We start from the raw sequence: 26,591 nt of genomic DNA, 5'->3' as shown, positions 1-26,591 counted from the left end.
TGTAACCTATGAAAGATTTCTAATCGGCATTATGTTTTGTGTATAGAGTTGCTTATTTAAAGCTTGTAATTGGAATGCATTGAAATTCAACCTTTAACTTTAAACTTGAATTATGTGATTTTGATTCTTCAATTATGTTTGGTAACTTATGATAGAAATACATATCAATTTAAAATTTAGAATGCATTGAAACTATATAGCATATTTTTAGGAACCTATATTTGATTATGAAATCACCTTTAATACATACATCATATTTGATAGAATACTTGCAATAAGCCCATTGAAATGTATACATTGGAAAAAAAATAACTAAATTCCAAGCATTGGGTAGGTCACAAGCATAGGATCATGAAGGAGCACCTTGCCAATGTTTTTTAACCGTCGATTTACACTGTTAATGTTTGGGAAGTCCGGGTAATTCTATGATGTACTTTTAGTGATGCAGTCAATGATAAGGTTATTTTTTAAGTATTATCAGCATGCCACATGTACAATGAATTAGTAGGTAATTTTGTTACATCGTCCCACTCTCTCACATTAAAAAAGGGAGCTAAAAAGGCATTTCACTATGAGAAAGGTTAGTTTTTATAACACATGAAACTGTGCATTTCATTTACTTTCAATATCATTTATCAGTAAATCCATTTGTCAAATGACTTTTGGAAACCAAATGCATTCAAATACACTCAAATTAGTGTGGCCATATGACCCCCACCTAAGCCTTGGGATTAGACTGATTTTTATCAACTATGGTGAAATATGGCACCATTCCTGATGGATGGGGTGGATCTGATGCACATTCTCCTCCCTGTGGTGCTTTCTTAGCTGTAGCCACACCCTCCCTATGACTGCATTTCTTGTTGTTGTTGTTGGTTTTTTTTTTTTTGTGACATAGTTACATTATTGGAGGGTCCACCTAATAGGCGGCGATCTCACATATCGTGATGCTTGGAATGCATGATGCAGAGGAAGCTGGGTGGGCAGCTAGCAAAACCTCCGATGTAGGGATGGTAATGAACCGGGTTTTGTCGCCAGCCCAGCCCTACTCCCAGTCAACTCAGTTTATGAGTCTTGGTGAGTACAATTGATTGGTTTTCGTGTTTCTAATTGTAATATTTCTTGTGCATACGCAGCCTAGCTGCTCAACGGATGGATTTGCATAATCCACCTTAGAAAATAGAGATTTGATCAATTTTCAGGCTGAGATGATCCCGGGCCCAACCACTAACAGGGGGGAAAACTTGGGCCTGCTATGCTAGGCCCAGACGAGCTCAGCTTGGGCCTTGTAGGGTCAGGCTAGCTGGGCTAGACCCTATATAGATCAGGCAAATTGCTAGGGGGCTTAGAAAGATATCGGTTCCAATCGAAGGAAGAATCCAGCCAGTCCATTTATCAGGTGGGCCTCACATGTGTTCCAAGCAAAACTGGCTCCTCTTGTTTGTCCACTTTTTTCGGACACATGGACCACTGGACAAGTGAAGCAGCCCCTTTTCGGTAAGGTGGGCCCCTCCTGATGAGTGGCTCGGATCCTACATGCTTCTAACAGGTTGGCACATGTTGGGTGAATTGCCTCTTCATTCTCCAACACAAGAAGATTTCAAGATGGAAAATTTGTAATTTCTGTTTCTATTTCTCTATGCTTTCAACACAGACGATCCGCACTCCCACCATGATGATGGGATGCCCCATACAATCATTAAGTGGGCCACCCTAAAATAAATTCACGTGGTGGGCCAAAGATGGAAGGTTCATAACAGTCCAAACCCCCGCCCCCTTCTCTGCAGCCAAGAAAAACTTTAGAGCAATGGCCCCGAGGAAAGAGATCCATTTATTTAACCATTAGAAACATTCAATCACTGCAATTTATTACCACCATCCCAATTTCCAGCCATGGCGCGGCCCCATCAGTAGGTTGATCTGGTCCATTCATAGTGCCAACACCAATTACCAAATGATATTGGACATGGCCTCATCCAAAATCTCCTTTTTTTTTTTTCCTTCTAATAAATGACCCAAATCATCTTGAAAGGAAGTTCGTTACGCTGAATTATGAATCATGAATTTCTAAAATATTATATTTCTACCAATTTAATGCAGGAGCATTTTCACACCATGCTTGAGTGAAGTGCCATGTGGGATGCAGGTGCACACTCAAGGTGGGGGCTGCTTATGTGAGACGGGTGGCTCGTGTGAGGCGGGTACTCATGTAAAGTGGAACTCATGTGAAGTGGAGCTCACGAGGGAGGTTCGGCCAAGGTCCTAACCCATGGGATGTGGGCCCGAGCTATGAGATAAAGGGATTGATTTACCATGCTCTATTAGTTTGAGCTCTTAGAGCAAATGGCTAGTTGTCTTGCATCACAGTTCATCTCATTTCATTGGTATCTCCGTGCAAAAATATATTATTATTTTCCTGCTTGGTGGGCCCAATTTCCCTCTTATGCAAATCCTTTTGTACCTTCACCAGCTTAAAATACGGAGATATCAGATTGAAAGACAAATCCCGCAGGCATGGTTTTGATTTCAAAGTGAAGTTATATATTGCAAAGCATCAGTTAAATATATACATACATTTCAATGGCGATGATTTAGAAATCAAAGGTCCTGCTTGCATTTCACAATGCAAACTTTACCATTTTCCATCCATGATATCAGATGGCATTCTTACGGAGAACTGCAAACTCACTCATCTTCATTGATGTAAGATCTTCTCTGCGATGCTTCCTCTACCTGTCAGCACAAACAAACCAACTCATTAAAGACAATGAATCTGAACGAGTGAGAGTGAGATAAGGAATAAAGGCAGCAATGAAGTGACATGCTGGGGATTTGCTTCTGGGAAAGGTATCAAAGTAAGGTCAACTTGTGATGCTTTTGGTGATCCAGACCATTCATCTGTTTGAATCCACCTTGGATGCCTGATGCTGCACAAAAGTTCAACAATCCTAGCCATTTGATAATTGGCCTGGGAATGGATTTCAAATGCTTGGTTCAAATGAAGGTGCCAGTAATTCAGGCCGAGAGCTTTGCATAATTAGGGGTGCAAATGGATTGGTTTGGGATGAGGGAAGTTTCAAACCCAACCCATTTGATAATCAGGGCAGGATCTCATCCCCAGACCTAACCCATTAATATCTGGTTATCTATTGGTAATGTCTAATTCCCTATATAATTTAGACTTCTTATAAATATATACGCCATGCTTTCTTTAGGTATTTTTTACATTATTTAATTGCATAAATTAAAAGGTCCAAACCCAACATATGATGTCAGATCAGACTCGGGTTGGGTCAACTTTGAAAGGCTTCAACATCCAGACCCAATGCATTTGGCAATTGGAGTAGAGCTTGATCCTAGACAAGGCCCAACTGGTCCAAATTCATATCCCGGCCTGATTATTATATGGTCAGGTCTAATGGGTACAATGACCTATCAGAGCAACCCAACTGACCCACTTACACCCATATGTATATAATGGTACCTCTTTCATTGTTTGTGGAAAAAGTTAAGCCCTGCCTTTGATCACTCACAGAAATATCCATAATTTTTAAGTTCAAAATATGAGCAGTTATTCTTTTTTTTTTTTTTTTTTGTCTTGTTTTGCAAATGCAAGCAGTTGAATTCACAATCCAGTTCATGTCCGATGAGGAATGCTACTGAGACTACAAAAGAAGCGGCATACCTTGCATGATAACAGACCTTCAATTCTTATACTTCATTGTTGCTTTCTCGAACCCTATTGTTGGGAATTGCTTTGCGTACTCCTCAACCTCATGACGGAGCTTTGAGATCTCAGACTGAATGGGGGCACTTGTCTGGATTGTGGCCAGGAAGTCCTTCAACTTCGTCCCTCCTGATTTGTAGAATATCATAATACATTACTCCTTGATGCTTGTAAACTCGATAACATGTGCATGCATGCATGAATGTGTATGTATGTACATACGCAAATACATTCATATGCATGAATGCATGTGCATGCAGATTGCATATTCAAAGTATTATGTATTCTGGGGTCACAGATATACAAGTAATTGAATGCACATTTTTCAGAAGTGGAACCCATAAGCACTCCCATCTACAAAAAGAGGATGGCCTGATAATTTGTTAGAGCCGTAAGACCCTTTATCACCCCATCCTCATTTTTGGTGGTGGACACAATCCTGTCCTCATTTTATGGACGATCCAAACTGTAATTTACACATCCGTGAAATGAGCACCTTTGGTTTCTGCCTTGATCTTCAAGGCTATGTTAACAGCAGCATCGAAAAAGTCGGCCACTCTCACAAAATCCTCCTCAATGAAGCCCCTAGAGGTGAGGGCGGGGGTTCCTGAATTAACAAAAAAGATCCTATCAATCCAAATTGTTCAACTAAGAAAGAATTGAAAAAATGTGGAGTGATTAAATAGAGGCTTCTACCCATCCGGATGCCGCCAGGAACCATTGCAGACACGTCTCCAGGTACAGTGTTCTTGTTGGCTGCAATATGAACCAACTCCAGTACCTTTTCGACTCTAGATCCGTCAATCCCCTTCAGAAACAAGATCCACAAAGTCAAAGGACTTCTTTCACGTAGAACACTTACTTTCCATCCCAAATACAAAAGCAATGCATGAATACTTCCCCACCTGGAAGGTTTGAAATATCTCCATATGAAGAATCTATAATAAAGGGGTTGTTTCAACATCATTAAAAACTAACTAGTAGACAGATAAAATGTAACATTGGAAGAGGTTGAACCTGAAATATACTCTGTTATGGGAAGATCCGAGCCCACTATAGTTCTGAGGACAAGCGTCCGAGCCGAGGGAACAACCTCCGGGCCGAGGGACCATGCTCATGTGCATCCGAGCCAGGGGGATCGTCTTCGTCCTCACCTTCACCTTCATCTGAGGAAGGACGTCCCGAGCCGAGGCCAGGGCGAAATATTTCGCACGATGAACTAAGAAACTGTCTTAAATGGATGTGCCCGCCAACTTCGCCCATTGATACGTTACACGATCCCTAGATTACACATGATATCTCCACGATCCAAAAATCCTCCTGATTGAGTGAATCGTGCCGAGATTAACGGACCCAAACCATCCAACAGTCAGGTATAAATACATCAAGATCCCATTGCTACAGGTATGGAAGATCTTGCACTCTCCCTCTTCCTTTCGACTTAGACCCGGATTCCCTTGACCTAACTTAGGCATCGGAGGGTCCCCTGGCTTAGCTAGGTGCAGGGTTAGGGTTTGTCGAGGGTTCCTCTCACGGAGTGGAGGGTGGTCCAGATTTTGACCTTAACATTTTTGGCGCCGTCTGTAGGAACCTGATATAAAAGGTCAGGCTCCTATTCTCGAGTATAATGGCAAGAGGAAAGAAGAAAGCAGTAGCTGCGGAACCGGAGCCAAATGAGTAAACTCGCTCCTCCTCACTGCTTCACGCCGAATCAGCCCCGGGGGCTTCCCAGCGTTCTCGCAATCGGGCGAGTAAATATTGCGTCATGCAAAGCGAGATACAAGCCCTGCAGGATGAGGTGAACAGGATGAAGCAACAACAGGAGCCACAATCACGCCCGGCTTAGGAAAATCCTGTTCCTGAACCAGTTGGTTTGGTCGTGGAAGCTCACTCCGCGCCGAGGAGTATGAGGCTCGAGGCGCCTCAACACCATCAGCTGCCGGTTTCGAGTCAAAATCCACTTCCGACCCAAATCCGAGCCTCGGCTCGGAACACTGCCCCTCGAGCTCCAACTAAGCATCGACAGATCTCCGCCATCAGCTAGAACGGAGAAGGGGAAGGAGAACTTCGGAAATAGAAAACACCCGAGAAATCATAGCGGAAAACAAGGACTCGTGGGAGAAATGGTTCGCAGAGCTCAATGACAAATTCCTAGCTCTGGAAAAGAAGTAACAACCGATGTCAGTGCCCGCAGCCGTTCAGGCAATGATGGAAGAGACCAAGCCTCCCTTCGTCTCGAAAATTATGAATGAGGTGATACTTCAGAGGTTCCGGATACCTCCCGTCATCTAATACTCTGGGTTAGGAGACCCCTCCGAGCATGTGGAAGCCTATCGCTCATGCATGCAGATCCAGATGGCGACGGATGCCATGATGTGCCGAGGGTTCTCGATCACGCTCACGGGTTCCGCTCGGAGTTGGTACCAACAGCTCAAACCAAATTCCATCAGTTCCTTCGCAGAGTTGAGTCGACTATTCCTTACCCAATTCATAGGTGGTAAGAGAAGTCGAAAGCCCAACACTCACCTGTTTGCTATCAAGTAAGAGCCGAAGGAGTTGTTGAAAGACTACATGGCTCGCTTCAATGAGGAAGCGCTGCTAATAGAAGATTACGATGACAAAATGACGCTCGCTGCGGTGTTCAGCGGCCTAAAAGAAGAAAAATTCATATTCTCTATCGGAAAAAATCCGCCAAAGACGTTGGCCGAACTCGTTGCCAGAGCTTAGAAATACACCAATGCAGAGGAATTCTCTAATGCCTGCAAGAGTGTCTAAGTGGCCGAGCCGAATAGTAAAGGGAAGAGGCCTAGGAACGAGGAATCCCAGTTATCTAGCAAAGGGCCTGACGACCGCGCCCCTCGCGATTGTCGCCCGAGCAGAAGGCTGTAGGGAAAGTTCTGCTCCTACACCCCCCTCAACACCTCCACTGAGCAGATTCTATTAGACATCGGAGGAGAAAAGCTGCTGAATTGGCCCGTCTGTAAGAGGGCTGACCTGGATCATCGAGACAAGCGTAAGTACTGCCTCTTTCACAGAGATCACGGTCACAACACGGCAGACTGCGTAGATCTCAAAGATGAGATTGATACCCTTATCTGGAAGGGACACCTGCATCGATATACCAAAGAAGGAAAAGCTGCTCGGAAAGAAGAGAGAGCGAGAGCAGCCGGACACTGTCACGGAAGAGCCCGTCGAAATCTGTACCATCTTCGGGGGCTCATACAGTGGTGGAGATTCGAATAGGGCACGGAAAGCCCACTCTCAGAAGACTGAACTGGAGCATTATGTCCACTTAACCGAGCGACCAGCAAGGAACTCCGAGTCAGCCCATGCACTCTGACCTTCATGGAAGAGGACACGCGCGGAATCCATCACCTGCACGATAATGCCCCAGTGGTTGTTATGACCATAGCAAACCGTAAGGTATACCGTATCTTTGTCGACACCGGGAGCTTGGCAGACGTAATCTATTCTGAAGCCTTTGAAAGGATGGAGATTCCGAGGTCTCACCTTAGGCCTGTGAAGACCCTCCTGTACGACTTTGCCGGATAAAGAGTAATCTCCGAAGGAGTTATTTCCCTCCTGTTACTGCGGTAGAAGGGCAACATTAAGTCACCCTTATGGTGGACTTCTTAGTTGTCAACGTACCATCTGTGCATAACGTCATTTTGGGCCAGCCTTCCCTCAACGCAATGAGAGCGGCTGTCTCCACCTCTCATCTGATGATGAAATTCCTTGCCGAGGGTGGGATAGGATATCTCCGAGGTGATCAACGCGAGGCTCGAAGATGTTATGCTATAGCTGTCAAGAAGGGGTCAGTCAAGCAAACACTTATCATCAACATGTTAGACCCCAGAGGACCCGTGGAAGAATCGTCCGTGGAAGATCTGGAGCTGTTTGACGAGACAGATCCGAGCAGGACTGTCCAGCTCGGAACTTCACTAAACCCTGAGCAACGGTCCAAAATACTAACCTTCCTACGACAGCATAGAGACGTCTTTGCATGGTTACATGCAGACATACCAGGGATCTCTCCTGATGTCTTGGTCCATAGGCTGAACGTGGACCTAGACCATAAACCGGTAAAATAAAAAAGAAGACCATTCGTTGCTGAGCGGTACGAGGCCATTGCCGACGAGGTCTCCATCTTGCTCGATGCTAGTTTCATAGAGGAGGTATACTACCCCGACTAGATCGCGAATGTAGTCCTCGTCAAGAAGGCCAACGGGAGATGGTGGGTTTGTGTAGACTACTGGGATCTAAATAAAGCGTGTTCAAAAGATAGTTTCCCGTTGCCTCGGATCGATCAGCCGGTGGACAGCACAGCGGGACACGAATTACTCTCTTTCTTGGACGCATACTCTGGGTACAACCAGATCGCAATGTATCCACCTGACAGGTAGAAGACTACTTTTGTCATGAACAAGGGGCTTTACTATTACCGGGCCATGCTGTTTGGCCTAAAGAATGCTGGGGCCACGTACCAAAGATTAGTGAATCAGATGTTCGCCAAGCAGACCGGACATACCATGGAAGTATACATTAACAACATATTGGTAAAAAGTATTAAAGCGTTTGATCACCTGACGGATTTCGGAGAAACGTTCACCGTCCTTCGAGAATATCAAATGAAGTTGAATCCCGCGAAGTGCGCTTTCGGAGTCGGCTCAGGAAGATTCTTTGGGTTTCAGGTTAGTCAGAGAGGCATCGAGGCGAACCTTGACAAGATCAAAGCACTCCTCGACATGAGTTCACCTCGGACCATTAAGGAAACACAATGTCTCACAGGACGAATCGCGGTGCTTGGACATTTCATATCCAGAGCAACAGATAAATGCCTTCCCTTCTTCCAACAGTTGAAGGGTCATAAGAAGGTAGAGTGGACGTCAGAGTGCGAACAAGCCTTCCAACAACTAAAACAGTATTTGGGCTCATCCCCTCTGCTATCCAAACCTTAAGAAGGTGAGCCCCTGTTCCTCTACCTCGCGGTCTCGGCCTCAGCCATCAGCTCGGCCCTGATCCGAGAGGTCGGAAGTAAGCAACACCCCGTATATTATGTGAGTAAGGCTATGGTACCTGCAGAAATGAGATATCCACCCCTGGAGAAGCTAGCACTCAGCCTCGTCGTTTCAACTCGGAGGTTACGTCCATATTTCCAAGCTCATTCTGTAGTCGTGTTGACCAACTCCCCTCTTAGACAAGTTCTTCAGAGACCTGAGGTTTCAGGTCGAATGATTAAGTGGGCCATCGAACTTGGTGAGTTCGACATCCAATTTTGTCTGAGGACAGCGATCAAGGGCCAAGCCGTGACCGACTTCATTGCCGAATTCACCATACCAAGCGAAGAAGAGATCAGTACCATAGTCGAAATGGCTCTACCTGTCCCCTCAGGTGATCCAAAGGTGATATTAGACCCGGGATGGGTCCTTTATGTGGACGGATCGTCCAATATCAAAGGGGTCAGGGCTGAAATTGTCTTGATCGCACCTGATTTCTCGACTATCTAGTACGCGATCAGGCTCGGGTTCAAGGCCTCGAACAATGAGGCGGAGTACGAGGCTTTACTAGCTGAACTTAGATTGGCTGCAAGTGTGGGTGTTCAATCTCTTCAGGTCTGATGCGACTCTCAGCTGGTTGTAAACCACATTTCTACCAAATATGAAGCCAAGGAAGCAAGGATGGTTGCTTATCTAGACGAGACGAGAAAACTAATTGAAAGGTTTTGGAATTGCACCATCCACCAAATCCCTATAGCAGAAAATTCATGGGCTGACGCCTTAGCGAAGCTAGCCTCGGCCACAAAAGGAAAGATCCTGCGCGTAATTCCCGTGGAGTTCGTAGAACATCCAAGCATCAACCGGACGGAGGAGAAAGCAGTCAATCCAGTGGATACTACTCCGAGCTGGATGGAATCGATCTTCAATTACCTCACAACTGGTGAGACCCCCTTGGATAAACTGGAAGCTAAGTGCCTGAGAGTCCGAGCAGCACGGTACGTCATCCTAGACGGTACCCTATACACAAAAGGATACCCTTAGCCCTACCTTAGGTGCCTCCAATCCGATGAGGCGAACTATGTTATTCAGAAAATTCACGAAGGAATCTGCGAAAACCATTCCGGCAGCCGAGCCTTGGCCCTGAAGATTCTTCAGTAAGGATATTTTTGGCCAACCAACAAGGAGGACTCTAAAGATTATGTTCAAAAATGCGACAAATGCCAGCGCTTTGTGGTCGTGCCGAGGCAACCCGCAGAAGAAATGACTCCCATGAGTGGTCCCTGGCCGTTCGCTCAATGGGGAATCGACATCATCGGCCCTCTGCCCACAGGAAAAGGGTAAGTCAAGTTCGCCATCGTTGCAGTCGACTATGTCACCAAGTGGGCCGAGGCCGAGCTTGTTGCTAAAATCACAGAACAGAAGGTGATTGACTTTGTCTGGAAAAATATCATCTGCCGGTTTGGGATTCCGTGCATCATTGTGTCAGACAATGACCGACAATTCGACAATGACAAGTTTCGAAGCATGTGTCAAGAGCTCAGCATCACAAATGCGTACTCTTCTCCTCAACACCCCTAGTCCAATGGACAGGTGGAGGCAGTCAATAAAGTTATCAAGTACCATCTTAAGACGAAGTTGGAGAAAGAAAAAGGTAGTTGGGCCGAAGAACTCCCATTCGTTCTCCGGACCTACAAGACCACAGCTCAGTCATCAACTGGAGAAACTCCATTCTCCCTCTCTTATGGCTCGGAGGCTATGGTGCTAGTTGAAATTGACATTCCTATGGCTCGGGTTAAGAGTTACAAAGAAAACCAGAACTCCGAGCAGATTGCGACTAACTTGGATTTGCTCGAAGAAGTCAGAGATACCTCAAGGCTTCGAGTCGCAGCTCGACATCAACAAGTCAAAAGTCAAAACCAGGCGGTTCTGTCCCGAGGACTTGGTCCTTTGTCAAGTATTCCAGAACACTGCTGAGTCGGGGGTTGGGACACTCGGACCTAACTGGGAAGGGCCCTACCGAGTCGTTCGGTCGACCAAACTGGGCTCCTACCACTTAGAAGACCTTGAGGGCCGTCAGCTCCCCCACCCCTGGAATGATGAGCACCTGAAAGTTTACTATCCATGACAAAATAGCCTTTAAGGCTCTCAACAAATGTACGCCTCTGAGTGACAAGCCTTTAAGGCTCTTAGTGAAATTCGCCTCTTCTTATCTACATGAATGAGTTATCTACTAAGGGAAAGTCGCCTCTCATATGCAGAGGTGGACTAAACAAACTGATCCCTTGAAGAAGGGGTTAGGGCGTTATCCCGTGAAAACTCGACGAGGCATCCCTTCTCAGTCGGGGGAAAAGCCCAAAAGATGACCTAACATAAGAGTCGGCTCATCGCCCGACTAACGGATGAAGAGTTTTCTCGCTAACCATGGGACGAGCCGACCCCAGTGGGTTCAGACTCAATAATGAACAGACCATAAGGGCTTCAAAAATTCTACGAAACAGCATTGGAAGGGGCCGACCTATTAAAAGGTTGGTTTGGCCATGCCCTGAAGTAAAACAACCTACCAACAGATCAATCCAGCAACCAACAATCAACAATCAATATCTAAAAATTAACTGCGAATTAGCATAGAAAAGAAGAATCATCATTCATGCGCCCCCTCTAGAGAGCAAAAAATCATCATTCATGTACCTTCTTTAGAAGGTAAAAAAGTAATCAAAAAGAAAAGTTTTGACAAGTTCAAAAAAATGAGGGGAGGCAAATGATCCGATTTACGCAGTATGGGGAGGAGGACTTAAGGAGCTGGGGCCTTCATCCGGGCGAACGTTGTCAGTAGAGTTCTCCCCTGCGTCTTCAAGCAACAAAGGCTCTAAGTTGAGGTTCGGGTATAAGTCCTGAACCACCTTAATACAGACATCGAAGCCGCGGTTGTAAAACTTGGTGGCTTCGGCGTCCCTCTCCTTTGATGCCTTGAAGGCGTCCACTACAGCAGCCACCACTACAGCCATGGAGGCTTTGTCTTCGGCTCGTTGAGTCTCCCTTGCTTGGGAGATGGCTCGGCTCTACTCTTCTATCTTCTCGCCTTTGGTCTGCTCAAGGACTTCACCCAATCAAGTGTTCTCCTTAGCCAGCGAGTCCGCGTGAGCCCTGGCCCGAGTCAATTCGACAGTTGTAGCGTCACTCCGAGCTTTGAAGTCATCCGCGACTCCCTGTAGCTGCAGTACTCTAGCTTCAAGGTCAGTCACGACCCCCTTGCAGCTGAAGCTCTCTAGCCTTTCAGTCTTCAAACTGCCGATGCAGCTCACTCTGCTCGAGTCGAAGAAAGGTGGCTTCACCCGCAAGACCCCCACTTCATTCTTGAGGGCCTCCACTTTGGCCTCTCTCTTTTCCAACTCTCGCGCTCTCTCTCGAGCCGATAGGAGTTTCAGGACAGACTGGACAAAGATAAAAGAATAAGCATTCGGAGACAGTAAGTGCAGAAAAGCAAGGAAAGTTGACAGAAATACCATGTAAAATACAGAAGTCATGTCGTTCAAGAAGGAGCTATCCGATTTTTTGAGGAGGCGAGCTATATCTTCCTCTGGAGCGTGTTTGGCAGCCCAAGGCGTCAGGCAAGATAGGTAGTAGCCTAGTTCGAACCTTCCCCTGCTCGTTCCCACTTGTGTCTAGCCTACTGCCTCTGCGAACCCAGTCCTATTGCCAGTTGAGGTCTGAGCCTTAGTCTCAAGGTTATCTCCAGCCTCAGGAGGGGTGATCATGGCATCGGCCATCCGAACGGCCTCCTCCCGCTCAGATGATGAAGGAATAGCTATGCAGGGGGGCTGCAGGACGAGCCTCCTCGATGGGAGGGGGGGGGGGGGGGGGGCGGAAGAGGAGTTATAGTTGCTGCTGGAGTCGGAACAATGATTGCTGGAACCCGGGTCTCAACAGGCACCACCGCGGGGGCCGCGATAGTAGGAGCTGCAAAAATAGAAGCGGGACCAAAGGGGCCCCCTCGAGAGGGGCAGTCTGTTGTCTCCGGACGGTCGTCTTTGTCCGGGGCTCGGCCCTCAGCATCTCCTCCGCAGTTGGAGCAGTTTTCCTCTTCCGAAAACCAGATGCCTCAGTCATGCCTATGCAAAAAAATAAATAAATTAGCAACCAAGTGATTAAGTTTGGCCTCTCCAGAAGGGGACAGAAGTGAAACTTACTGAAGGATGTCGGGAGAGGCGGGGACTTGTAAAGCCCCGACCGGTGAAGGTTGGTGGCTGTGATCAGGTCCGACCAAGAGCGAAGCTCTCCCGATCGCGCCTTAGCCTTAGCAACGCAGTGTTTTTGGTCCGAGGTGAGGAGTGGCGTGCCCTTTGAAAAATCTACAAGGATAGAGCAGGGCTTCAGTCAGACTGGAGTAGATAAAAGGGGTGAAGGGAAAAATGCTTAAAGTCCTACCTGGTTTTGAGAATCGGGTAGGGACTCGAGTTGTCAGAGTTCCGAGCTCTGCCGCTGGCGCTTTGCACTCACCCGCAGCCCAAAATCATTTGTTCTTCCAATCCTTGTTGGAAGACGGAAGGTTCATCACAACCCCAACCCTTTGCTGCCTCGGATCGCGAAGTAGTATCATGGTTCTTGACTATCGTGCTTGACCAGGTACAAGCTTATCAGCTCTTCTGGGTTCAGCTCTAGATTACCGACTTGACGCCAGATGATGAAGGAAGAAATTAACATCCGCCAAGCGTTGGGGGTGAACTGCCAAGGAGCTAGGCCGAGGTAGGCAGTGATGGCTCAGACGAAGGGATGCAAAGGAAGTCAAACCCCACATTGCAGCGCACAGAGAAAAATAACAACTTCCCCCTCAGCGGGTGCGTTAGCGATGTCGAGAGGCTCTGGGGCCCTTATCCGAACGAAGTCTAGGATCTGGAACTCCGAGTGGATCCACTCCATTTGAGACTCCGATAGTACGGAGCCTCCAGGGACTACCTTCGAGGCCCGCCCACTCGCTAGCATCTCGGCGGCCTCGGTAGTTGTGGTTCGGGGGGCTCGAGCGGTTTTCTTTTTGCCGCCCCGATGAGTCTGAGCCCATGTCTCCTTTGGCCTTCGGGGCGGAGGAAAGAGGGGCACAGCTTTAAAGGAGCATTCAGAGGCCCCCCTCCTGCCATCGGAATTTCCCAACTCAGAATCGTCATCATAATCCCAAACGGTCTCCAAGTCGGACGACATCTTAAGAGAGGAATGCAGAGAGGCACAAGGAAGAAGACTCATCGGGCGTTCACCGGGAATCGCTTTTGCCAAAAATACTTGGTCGGTCGGAGTCGCCCGTCAGAAAACCCTGATCGGCCGGAATTGCCCTCGTCGGAAATCGTCCCCTCCGGTAACACCCCAAACACAAAACGCAGAAGTGAACAAAAATTTTCAAAGAGAGCTTCTATAGACCTTGCCAACTCTCTACAGTAATGACAAGAAATGATGACTGCAAACAAACCGTCGCGAGCCGACTTCGAAGCTTATGTAGCTGCACACTATTGGCTCGGGCTCTGTCGAGCAGTACGCCTCTGACATCGAGCGGCATGCTCCGGGTAAACGAAATAACGCCCGAGTAATGAAAGCTCTGCTCGAAACGCTACTCGGGGTATACGTGGCAATCAGCCATAGGCAGACGACGATTCGAAATCTTAACCGTCACCACGTATCCGTTGAATGTAAGTCCGTGGTCAGGAAACTTTGAGGGCACAACACTTCAAAATTCCAGAGAAGGTTCAGTGGGTGGGGCGGTCGATCTTCCATGTGCTTACTCTCCGAGTCTGTAGTCGACTTCGAAGAGTAGGGGGCTTCTGTTATGGGAAGATCCGAGCCCACTATAGTTCCGAGGACAAGCGTCTAAGCCGAGGGAACAACCTCCGGGCTGAGGGACCATGCTCATGTGCAACCGAGCCGGGGGGATCATCTTTGGCCTGACGTTCACCTACATCCGAGGAAGGATGTCCCGGGCAGAGGCCAGGACGGAATATTTCGCACGATGAACTAAGAAACTGCCTTAAGTGGACGTGCCCGCGAACTTCGCCCATTGATACATTACACGATCCCTAGATTACACATAATATCTCCACGATCCGAAAATCCTCTTGATTGAGTGAATCGTGCCGAGATTAACAGATCTAGACCATCCAACAGTCAGGTATAAACACATTAAGACCCCATTGCTACAGGTACACAAGATCTTGCACTTTCCCTCTTCCTTTTGACTTAGACCCGAATTCCCTTGACCTAACTTAGGCATCGGAGGGTCCCCCGGCTTAGCCAGGGTCTCCTTTGCTCACCTTTTGTGTAGGGTTCGTCGAGAGTTCCTCTTAAGGAGTGGAGGGTGGTCTAGATTTTGACCTCAACATCCTCCAAAGGAGACAGGTGGCCTATCCACAATGTCACAATCACTTTGTTGCATCTATACCATTTCTTAAATATTAAATATGTCACGCTTGAATTGCACATAGACATTGTAGGCCAGACTAGGTGGATCTCTAGTTGGATGGTTTCGACCAGACTGCTCACATAAATGATTTGGTCTAATCTAGGTTTTAAAAACATAGAGAATATGTAGGAATTAATTTTTTTTTAATGGACACACCTGTTTACTTAGTGGTGTTTGGGTCTACCCCAAATGGTTGTTCACAGGGTTCTCCAAGCAAACTGGACGTGTTCGGTGTGTGGGTGGGATGAACAGCAACACCCACATTAAATGGGCTAGTGATTTCCCAAATTTCCATCCAAAATGTGGTTGGGATAAAATCAGGGAGGTCTTGTTCTATCTCAACTACCACTGATGCTGGTGCATAGTTTCAAGCTTAGGAACCATGAATATCATTAGTACAGAGGGTGTAAAGTTTCATTCTATATGCAGCTGACTATGATAGATCAATCCTGGAATCAATTGGCGTGGATGGGAAAATTCCTAATGGAGGAATCAAACAGTAAATGAAGCCTATCTTCATGCTCTTGCAAATTCATTACTTCCTCCACTGGAAATTGGGAAGACGCATTTCAATCAGGTGACTAAAAGAAAGAACAAATATACTTCTCTAACCTTGGTTTTCAGGTTTACTAAGACCAGATGGTTTTCTGTTCCCCCAGAAACAAGTTCATAGCCTTTCTCCGCCAATCTCTGCAAAATCAGTCCACTAAAATTACCCAAAAGAAAATCAAATAGTTCCCCTTGAGTAGAAACTGCAGAATGGGAAAGAAATTGCATACAAGATGATATCATGTTGAATACCAAAACGTTAGAAAAGGAAATATGCTTGACATGCTCATAGCTCTAAAACTCATTAATTTGACTCAAAACTTGGCTGAGTCAACTTGACTTGGCAAGATTTTGAGCCGAGTCCCTGGGAAACTCAGAACTAGGAGTGATTTGGCCTATACTCGGAGAGACTCATTGAGTTGACTCGATGCGACTCATCGTCTTGAGCAAAGTCACTTGTCTTATGAAAGCAGGGATTTTATTAAAACAATAAGGCGTGAGTGAAATTCGAACCCCCAACGTCAACTAAGTGAGCCCTTAACAAGGGAGGTAAACATAGTATTTTTGCTTTGTTGTTCATTCTATATTATCTAATAAATCTAATCATTTCAAATACTTAATAACATTCCTAATAATTATAATTTATAATAATTAAATATTGAGTCGAGTCGGATCGAGTCTTCAATTCAACACCTGGCTGAATATCGAGTTGAGATTTGGGTTTTTTGAACTATAGTTATACCTGGGCGAATTTTGCACAATTGCTGAGAACTTGTTCTTGATAGGCTTTGTACTCTGGAGTGGTGGCCTGCAGTCATATTATAACCAAAACACAACTAATAAGAGAATCTTAGAATAAAAATGCAATGCGCATAGAAATTAGAAACAGACATTTTTCTTCAAATATATTAGCTCAGCAATTCACAAGATGTCCTTTGGGTTTATTGAACCTGTTTGAGAGCAACTGCCAAGCCAGCAATTGTGTGATTGTGTGGACCCCCTTGAAGCCCAGGAAAGACAGCTGAATTAATTTTGTCTTCATAGTCATACAAGACCTTCAGAACCCCGAATGATAAGAGTGTTACTTTTGTGACGCATATTTCAAACTTAAACTAGAATTTCACAATTGAAATAACTAATTATGCAAAATGATCAGTGCATATAGCAACAATTGGAGTGAAAAAAGAAACGCTTAGTAGCAAAAATGAGTAAATTTCTGTGTTGCCACACCTCTTCCCCTTTTTTGTTGATCTCTTTTACCCCCTTCCTGAAAAAGATCATGGCCCCACGTGGTCCACGAAGTGACTTGTGCGTGGTTGTGGTCACTACATCTGCATACTCAAAAGGAGATGGAATAACACCAGCTGCAACCAGCCCACTAATATGTGCCATATCAGCCAGCAGGATAGCTTTCTGCTTGTCACAGACCTGTAGAATCCACGAAATATACTGATCAGGATTTCTAAGAAGGAGAACAGAATCAAAACAATAGTTTGTGATGTTGCCTAAATTGGAATTTACCTTGCGAATGCGCGCATAATCATAGAGTCGAGCATAAGCACTAGCACCAGCAACTATTAGTTTCGGGCGGAAGAGTGTGGCACTTTTCTCCAACTGTAAGGATATCTAGGCTTAAGAGATGAATGCATTGTGTGACCATGAAACTAACTAACATAGCTAGTTCAATGACTATAATGAATACTAATAGGAGTCCAATCAACGTAAAGAGGCTTGCATAAACAAAAAGGCTTAATTATATGCAACAACAAACTAAGATATGGAAAAAACCCAATGGAGTAAAATCGGTTTAACATCTTACTGCATGTCCAAAAATTACTTTTACAGACCAAACAACATCAGATTTGAACAGGACCTACTGAATCATCATCTTCAGAAATTACAAAAAAAAAAGAAAAAAGGTAACATTATCTGGAATATCATGCTTAGCAGGAAAATTTCCTCTTTTACTCAATGGTGCATGGATGGGGGTGCTTGGTGCTTGTAAAATCTCTTCTTAGTGGCAGGGCTATCAATGGGACACACTCATGGTTGGTTTCAACTGGATTTTAACTGGTCAGGCTGAGCTTGTCAGGCCAGCCCTGTTCATGACTTTGAGTTTGCTTGGCCCAGGTCCGGCCCATTGACAGCCCAACTTTTGTATGGTCAGGCTTGATAGATGCCAATGACTAGCATCCAGATCACAGGTGTGAGACTAATGCATTTCCTGGTTTAATCTCTTCTTCCCATACTCCCACGTGACTGTTATTAGTAACTGCTTCACACTTTTTACTGGCGCAACAATACCCAATTATTCTACATCCCAATGCCTACTACATGCACAATTCCATGCATAAATATATGTATAGACAACATCCTACATGCATGGGTGCGTCTTGTGTGCGGAAGTGGGCACATGCATATTTGCATGTATGTGTGGGTATCAAGGTTCATTGGATTGCAGGTGGTTTCGGTACCTGGTACATAGTGTTGTGACTAGTAACCATGTACAGTGCACAGATGCACTCGACTAAATATGTGCATAATGGGAAGGCATTGGTTAGGAGGCCCACATGATTATGAGACCCAAGTGAGTGAGTGGTTTAATGATGCATACTTTTATACATGGATGTGGTTGTCAAGGACAACCATATTTTCAGGAAAAAAAAAAAAGAAAAGTAGAAAGGAAAGAAAGAAAAAAGAAGAAACACGATATATCTATTCTATAATTTTATAATTTCTTAACCAAATTGTATAAATTTAACCTACAATATCACCTGGCCAATGAATAGTAGCCTTCAATCATGTAGATACTAAAGAGCAAGGACAAGGCTATGGTGAAGGCCAGGGGAACATGATGACGACAGTATTGTATAATCCCTTTATCGAATGTTCCCAACAGTATTATATAATGATCTAAAGAAGTAAAACTATGTTCATCATCATCATCTAAGCCTTATCCCAATTAATTGGGGTCCGCTTCACGTTCCGTTCCTCCATTCCACTCTATCAAGGGGCATATCTTCTGTTAGACCCTAGGTCATCAAGTAGAATTAAAGCTATGCTGATCTTCATAATTTTCCTGTGTAATCATTAGCATTGCTGTATTTTATACTTCCTGGAAACAATTTTGAGAATCAATCAGCAAAAAGAAAGCATCTTCAAGAATTCCACACAGTTTATCTTAGTGTTTTAAAACCCGGAGTGGACTGGGCAATTGGACCAGTTTGGACCGGAACTGTTTGGTTAATTTGTTGGGTTGGCTCGCCATATACTTACTTTTGGAATTGAACCGCCTAGGTCAGGCTGGTTATCCAATCTCTTAACCAAACCGTTCAACTCGGAATTTTGTAAGCAACATCCCAAGTCAAAATTGGTTTACTTCCAAAACATTGCCGAGCCCATATGCATGTAAATGAACTCTTTCACAAGCCATCCCACGTGCAAACATGGCAGATATTTTAAAGATCCAACCCATCCATAAGATGGGATCAATTGCCCAGATGCCCTTACTTAAAAATCAAGCTAATCCACTCATCATTAGAGCTGGCCATCGAGTCGAGTTGGACCGAGTTAGGGCTGACACGACTTGATCCAGTTTTGAAATAGGCCTGACCCGAACCCAAACCGACTTAGTACCGAGTCTAGCATGCCTGACCCAATCCGAGTCCTGGTTTGGCATGGACTAATCCGGACCGAGTCTGACCCGGTCACAAGTACCGAGTCAGGTTGAGCCGGCACCGAGTCAAGTTGAGTGCAGTGGGTATTCACGGGCTGAAATCACCACTCAAAGCCTAGATTGACTTGCCAAAATTGCAGCCTCTCCATCAGCTACACGGCATCTCAGATCTGAAACATCAGATTTGAGTTTATTTTATTTTAATTTTTAATTTTTTAAATATATATGTACAAGTCGAGTCACTACCGAGTTGGATTTTGGGTCGAGTCGAGTCGAGTTACTGGGTGACTTGAACTCGACTTGGTTTGAGTTCGGATTGGACGAAGTCAACTTGATTCGGATTGATTCACCCACTTGGTTCGGATCGAGTTGGATTTGAACGAGTCAGATGAGTCGAGTTTGCTGAGTCGAGTTGTCCCGTGCCCAGCTCTACTCATCATACATACCATGATTTTAGAAATAAAAGGAAGGCCACTAATTTTTTCATGAAGTGTAGCTCAACTGATTAGTGGATGGGTCCAATTCTTTGTCAAGGGCATTCTCATGGTGGTACCCATCAGATGGACAGCTTGGATCTCATTTGTGTGTGCCACTGCAACACGTAGGTGGCATATAGACAGGCTACCTCGTACACACGGGTGGCTAAGCACAGGGCTAGACTTCTAAGAGAGCTGACTACCATTTATAGTGGTGACTCATCTTAACCACATGTGGCATTCATGTATGACCATCCAAACCATTCAAATTGTGGGGAACATTGTGGGTGAAACATATCTATAAAATCATGCTGATCATGAAATCCTAACTATCTAATTTATGGATTTTATCAAATGATGATTAAGAGTAAAATAGTGAATGGTCCCAACTTCAAGGCCAACATAGGATGGTCACCACTCACCATCATGTTCTTGGTGATTTTTTTTGGGTACTCCCTTGACAGTTTGTCAGTGATATGGACTATCTACTTTCTAGATTGCCGTACAACCATGCCATGCATAGCGTATGGTAGAAGGATCGCCACCATTTTTAAAACAGTTGTAAACTATCACACCAGTCCAACCAATGTATGAGAACTGCCAATTTTGTATATTACCTTTCATATACAATAATCTTCTTTGGAGTAAATGTGTCATTTGTGTAGCACATCCCAACTGGGCAAAAGGTGGTCTGACTAGAAAGATCACATAGGGTGAAAATGGGGCCAATTTACTCATTAGGTGGGCCCAGGTGTACGTTAAATCAGGACATCAGCTGTCCATTTATTTCAGATCAGCCCTCCTGACGGTTGGACCAGCTTGGTTTTCATCCCAAGTAATCTTTGGGAGTGGGTCCACCTCTTGTACGGATCAGATGTTCTACACAATTGACAAGTATGCAGAAAATGCATCATATGTCAAAGATGTGAATGCGTCTCCTTAAGAAAAATTTTGAATTCTGGTCGGTGGTCATATGCAGGCATTAAAAAATTCTATTCATGGCATACAACTCAGATTAAACTGCCCAAATCGTAGGCCCTATTTAGATAGATTATGAACCAAAATTTAGCAAATTTAGAACTGGATGATTGGTTGCTATTCAATGAACCATTGATCTAAAACATTCGCGGGTCTGAAATCAGCAAATAAATTCCCATTAAACAGAGGATAGGATTACTCAAATGATCTGATTTTGATCTACTGACCTATCTATCCATTGTAGGTCTCACAATTTATACTGTCTAGTCTGAATTAGTGCATGCCATGTATACAATATGAGTGATTGAGTTTCAAGTATCATTCTCTGCCAAAGAAAAAGGGGTTAACCCGGTTGGACTGGTATGGCCTGGAACATGTACAAAAATGGGTTGATCTTCTGTCAGGGTTTTAAAACCCAGGTTTACCTTCATCTTGCTTCTCTCTAAGTAATTCTTTCAGTTCTAGTTAAGCTTCAAGTAGTAGCAGGACTATCATAACTATGAAAAAACTCATGCGCATTGTATAGCAATATAATTGCAGAAAAGAGTGTGAATTTGATTAAAAATAAAAGGGCTGAAAGGAGAACGGCCAAGAGGAGAGAAACGAAACAAGTACCTGGTCATAGTCAATGTAACCAGTGCTCTCGTCCAATCTATATGGCATTGTCTCGAAAAATATCGACACAGCAGATATTTTCTTGGTGTCAGTCTGCACAATAGCAAAAGATATCACAAAATCTAGCATTTGTAGGATGGAATCTGGAGTTGTTAATAGCAATTAACCATCAAATTCCTTGAAACCATTTTCAGTATTCAAAGATATATTGAACACAGTTAAAAATTTGAATCTTCACCGGAGGAAAATAACTGTTATACTTCACAAAATGGGATGAGATCCAGTTCTCCCAGAAGTGCAAAATTTATGTGCCTTCACTTTCTATACAATACCCTTTGCATATGTGTAATTGTGTATGATGACCTGAATTATATTAATCATGTCACTCCACAAATGAACCATAGACCAACAATCACAATGACTCCACAAATGAACCTAGACCGAAAATCACAATGATTGGACAATCCTAATTCCTAACGATATAAAAAATGGCATACACAAATCACTGTTTGGATTTTAGTGATTTTTGCACCCTTTTCTAATGATTATGAATTTCTGATCATTTGAGTCTAGGTTCAATTCATGTTTCTTTTTATAGGTAAGCTGGGACAGAACCTGAGACCTCAGTGTTGAAACACACCCTATCAACCATTGAGCGATGAACTCGAACCAAGGGTTCATCCCCAGTGAATAAAAATTGCGGATCATCATACACATGTGACATGTGTATGGTAGACAGTGGAGGCAGGGAAAGTTCATGCTTCCAGGGGCATTGGATCTCTTTCCCTTTACAATTATTTGTGGCCCTCACCCCTGAACCACATGTTTCTCTTTTGGAAAATAAACTTCCAAATATTACTAACAACTAATATAGAAATCCAAAGTCCAAACCAGATAAACAATATAAAATTCAAATATATCATAACATAGTTGTCAACATTCGAGGGAAAAAAAAGTGCAACTTTGGCAAAGAAAGATCAGGCATATAAAAAGAAAGCAAAAAAGAAACAAGAAGTGCTAGTTAGATTTCTAGGCACCTGATAACCATGTGAAAGATGTCCACCATGAGGAAGATCAAGTGCCATGATTCTCTCATGGGGCTTCAGTAGTGCAGTGTAAACTTGAAAATTAGCAGGGGATCCTGACAGAGACTGCACATTCACTGCAAGAAGCATGGGAATAGTGACAAAATGTAGAATATATATATATATATATATATATATATATATATATATATATATATATATATATATATATATATATATATATATATATATTTTGAGAGATACAAAATGTAAAATACAATGAAGAAATCTACAAAAAGAGACAGCCACTTCGTGCTTGGATGAGTATTCACACAAGATAAATGGGAGCCTTAGCAACGGATAACAATTGTTATGTTTCAAGAAAATAACAAACCTTACACCACAGGTTTCCAGAAAAGTGTTTGGCTGGGTGTTCATCAATATAAGTTATGGTTTTATCACCAAAATATATGTAGATATGCATATTACCTCCCCATTTTTTAGGATCTAAACGAAATGCTTCCAAGGCACGTTTTTGGCACAGCGATTCTGCCATGTCAATGTATCTGGAAGGAATAATGGATTTAAATCAGTATCAACCTACAAATCCCACAAGAGTAGAGAATGGAAAAGGAAGCCTAAAATATTAATAAAAGGCATCATATAAAGCAAGAAAGTTAAATTTGTGTTAAAAACATTATTTTACCATACACATTAGGCCAGGGATTCCCCTCTGCATGGAACATGTGTACAAGGTCCATATTGTCCATTTGGTGGATCCAACCATAGACACACCATAACCAAAAAGAAAACTAGTTGGACAATCCTAACCACCATCAGAGGACTTCTGCACCACTGGAGATGGACACTGGCCAAGTATACTTTTTACCCATTCAACTGTAATCCTCAAAAGGCCATTGGTCAACACTCATGTTCTTTCTACATTTGCTATCTTGGGACTTCACGTCCATGGTAGGACCCACCAGAATAATGGTCCCAAATCCTAATCATCTACGGAAATACAGTGTCTGTCACAGGATACTTTCTTCAACAAAAGAAGAAGAAGAAGAAAGAAAGAAAGAAAGAAAAGATAAAAGATAAAAGAAAATGGGAAAAAAAGAGTGATGGTTCATACTCATTTCCTCCATAGTATCTTGCACCTGGATACCCTTCACTGTATTTGTTGGTCATGATAGACCCAACAGCTTGCATCACTGAAACTGATGTAAAATTCTCCGACGGTATGAGTTCGAGTCCCTTCAGGGGGAAAAAATCAACTCCCAGTTAGCAAGTTAAAATCAAACCTAATCTTTGGTAGAAATGTGAAAGATATTTATGTGAGAATTGGCAACTAGGACACATGCTCAGGGTGTGCAGTGTTCCACAGGCAGTCCCCACATGAACATGCCCTGTCCTGGAAACCTGGCCTATCCAATTGTAAGGTGGCCCACTTGTACATGGAATGCAGATCATTGGTCAGTTTATTCCAACCATCCCACTTTGACCAGGGCAAGTTCATGGTGGGTCTCACTAGAAGAATGCCCATATCTCTTACATGTGTGCCACAAACACAATTCTCAATCATGGAACATTTATGTACTGGAGCTCAATCCTTCAACAGGATCTACTATCTAAACCCTCGTTTGATATAGATCCACCCTTTTTCTTTTCAAATAACCCACATGTCACCCTTTGGATGTGTTTAGAAGGGGTGCAACTAATGAAAACAGGGTTCAAATATCATCTCCCATTTTTTATTCAATCTCCATTGCATACAGGAGAAAGAATCCAGTTTTCTTAGAGTGCTATAAGTTATAGTTCACCTGGTTGCATTAAGACACTTGGACAGTCCAATCAAATGATCTGGACTGTCCACTAGGTCCTGCATACATTTCATAGGTTGCTATGCAAAAATCACACCAACCGGACCATTCTAACAATCCAATTGATAGCCTATAAAAGGAATGGTCAAGATCACTCGTACAAAAATGGGTCCAATCAACAAATTGAGCCATCTATTTACTGGGTCCCATCATGGATTGTTCATGGTTCTAAAGAATCATTATTATCAGGCAATTCTAACCATCCACCCAAGTTTGAAAATGGAAGTCAAGAAAAGAAGAGCAACTTATGGATAGCTAGGATCATCTGATCCATGTGATTTTTGGGTGGTTGCACATCATGTGTAAGATGGACCTAATGGACAGTCCCAACTGGTCGATTGGACTTTCCAAGTGTCCTGATGCAACGATAGTGCCTGATTGATTCCAGATACATACATACAGCACCCAAACACATATTAGAAAGGAGAGTGATCATATAGTGTCAACCTCTGTGGGGCCCACTGTGATGTGTGCATCAAATCCACCCTGTCCATGAGGTGTGCCATTATCTGCTAGGCCATGAGGCCAAAATCACTTGATCAGACACTCAGGTGGACCACACCACAGGAAAACGGTTGGAAGGGGACACCCAACCAATAAAACCTTCCAGGCTGTTTTGCCAGGTATACTGTGTTGTGTATATGCCATTCAATCCATTCATCACATGTACCCCACTAGGACAAATCAGGCCATTCCAAAACTCAGGTGGGCCACAACACCGAATTTATAGTACTTAGCCATGATTTTCACTGTTTCCTCAGGTGTGGCTCACCTGTCTGTCAGATGGGCTTGATTTTTGGGCTCCGGGATGAACTTTAGGCGGCGCACCCGATGGACAGAACAGATGTCATGCATACATCATGGTGAGCCCCACAGTGATGGATTCAACACTATGGAGGATTATGCTTTTCTAGAAAGCATTCAAAAAATTAAAAAAGAAAAAAGCATTCATTCAAACAAAAAATTCACAACTCAGAAACTACTAACAAGAATAGATTCCTATTTACAGCTCATATAAAATCAAATCTCGATTTCAAACGCTGCTTGAGAACAAAATCGAAAAAAACAGTAATAAAGAAGTACCTTCCATTGCCTAGCCTTTTCAAGCTCGATGATATTGGCGATCTCCGGATCAACGACCTCGAGGGAAGAGTTCAGCTGTTTTGGCCACTGATTGAACGAATCAACGGTCAGGATTCAACGGAACCACAGATCTTGAAAGAACTGGTAAGCAGTGAATACTAACAGAAGGGGAGCGTTGTAATTACGGAAATGCCACTGTCTTACCGCGACGCGAGAGTTCTCCTTCTCGTAGATAGCTTCGTTTGGTAGAGAAGACTGAGAAAAGAAAAACGAATGAGGATTTCAGAAGAAGGCTTTAAAAACGAAAACAAAAAGGAATGCGATTTGAGAGAAACGTTTTCTGGGAAGAGAAATGCATACCATGTAAAAGAGGGGATTGGAATTGAAGAGAGGACGGATTGGCTTCTGTACGGACGAGGAGAGCTTCCGAAGCGCCATTGCCATTGCCATCTCTCTCTCTCTCTCTCTTTCTCACTCACTCTCTCGTTTTGCGGTTTTTCTGGTTTTTTGGGACCGGAAATGGAATCGTTACACCACGTCTTTTACGCAGCGCGTGAACCGCACAACTATGTGGGGCCCACCATGTTGTATATGTAAAATCCACTCCGTCCATCATGTACCATCCTTTATTCTAGGTTTTGGGGCTGAAATAAATATTCAGATCCACGATTCAAGTGGGACACCCCAATGGAACAATGGGGATGGAATGCCAACCACAGGTTTGTTTGTGGGGCCACCATGGTTTGTATCTTTGGTAAAAACTGTTAATCAGGTGAAAGGCACTGTGTTGATGAGAAGATAAAAAAAATCAGCGTGATTTAAAATTCAGGTGCGTGAGCTTAGATGTTTAGGAGCCATTTAACATCATTCTCATTGATGTGGCCCACCTAAGTTATCTATCCCGCTGATATTTTGTATGATCAGTTAACATAATGCTTCTCACATTTTGGACGGTGGATTTTACATCACAACGTGATGGCCCCACAGAGTTTGGGTGTTTTGGGAGTGGATTAGGTGTTACCCTTATCGTGTGGGGCTCATCTCGATGAATGTGTTGTAAATCGATGCTGTCCATCCGTTTTAACAGATCATTTTAGGAGGAGATCTAAAGAATTAAGTAGATCCAAATCTCAGATGGATCAT

The 26,591-nt window shown here is 43.9% G+C and overlaps 1 protein-coding gene across 2 annotated transcripts; it reads right to left on the bottom strand.

Moving 5' to 3' along the window:
• Positions 1-2,441: 2,441 nt before the first annotated feature.
• LOC131218750 (serine hydroxymethyltransferase, mitochondrial-like) lies at positions 2,442-25,976 on the bottom strand. 2 transcript variants are annotated; one of them, XM_058213517.1, is made up of 16 exons: positions 25,809-25,976; positions 25,653-25,703; positions 25,449-25,535; positions 23,618-23,739; positions 22,972-23,048; positions 22,495-22,619; positions 21,458-21,550; positions 17,234-17,326; positions 16,943-17,140; positions 16,663-16,767; positions 16,455-16,520; positions 15,776-15,853; positions 4,424-4,535; positions 4,224-4,334; positions 3,686-3,856; positions 2,442-2,733 (listed from the first exon to the last, which is right to left on the bottom strand). In XM_058213517.1, the coding sequence occupies exons 1-15, from the start codon at positions 25,896-25,898 to the stop codon at positions 3,705-3,707; spliced, it is 1,560 nt and encodes a 519-aa protein (XP_058069500.1). In that variant the 5' UTR covers positions 25,899-25,976; the 3' UTR covers positions 2,442-2,733; positions 3,686-3,704. The 2 variants fall into 2 exon arrangements, with proteins under 2 accessions (XP_058069500.1, XP_058069501.1); XM_058213518.1 differs by having other exon boundaries at positions 3,703-3,856.
• Between the last annotated feature and the right edge of the window lie 615 nt (positions 25,977-26,591).

The sequence above is a fragment of the Magnolia sinica genome, chromosome 11 (assembly GCF_029962835.1).
Source record: "Magnolia sinica isolate HGM2019 chromosome 11, MsV1, whole genome shotgun sequence".
Classification (NCBI taxonomy): domain Eukaryota; kingdom Viridiplantae; phylum Streptophyta; class Magnoliopsida; order Magnoliales; family Magnoliaceae; genus Magnolia; species Magnolia sinica.
Note: the sequence above shows the minus strand (reverse complement) of the source record. Positions and strands in the feature narration are given on the sequence as shown.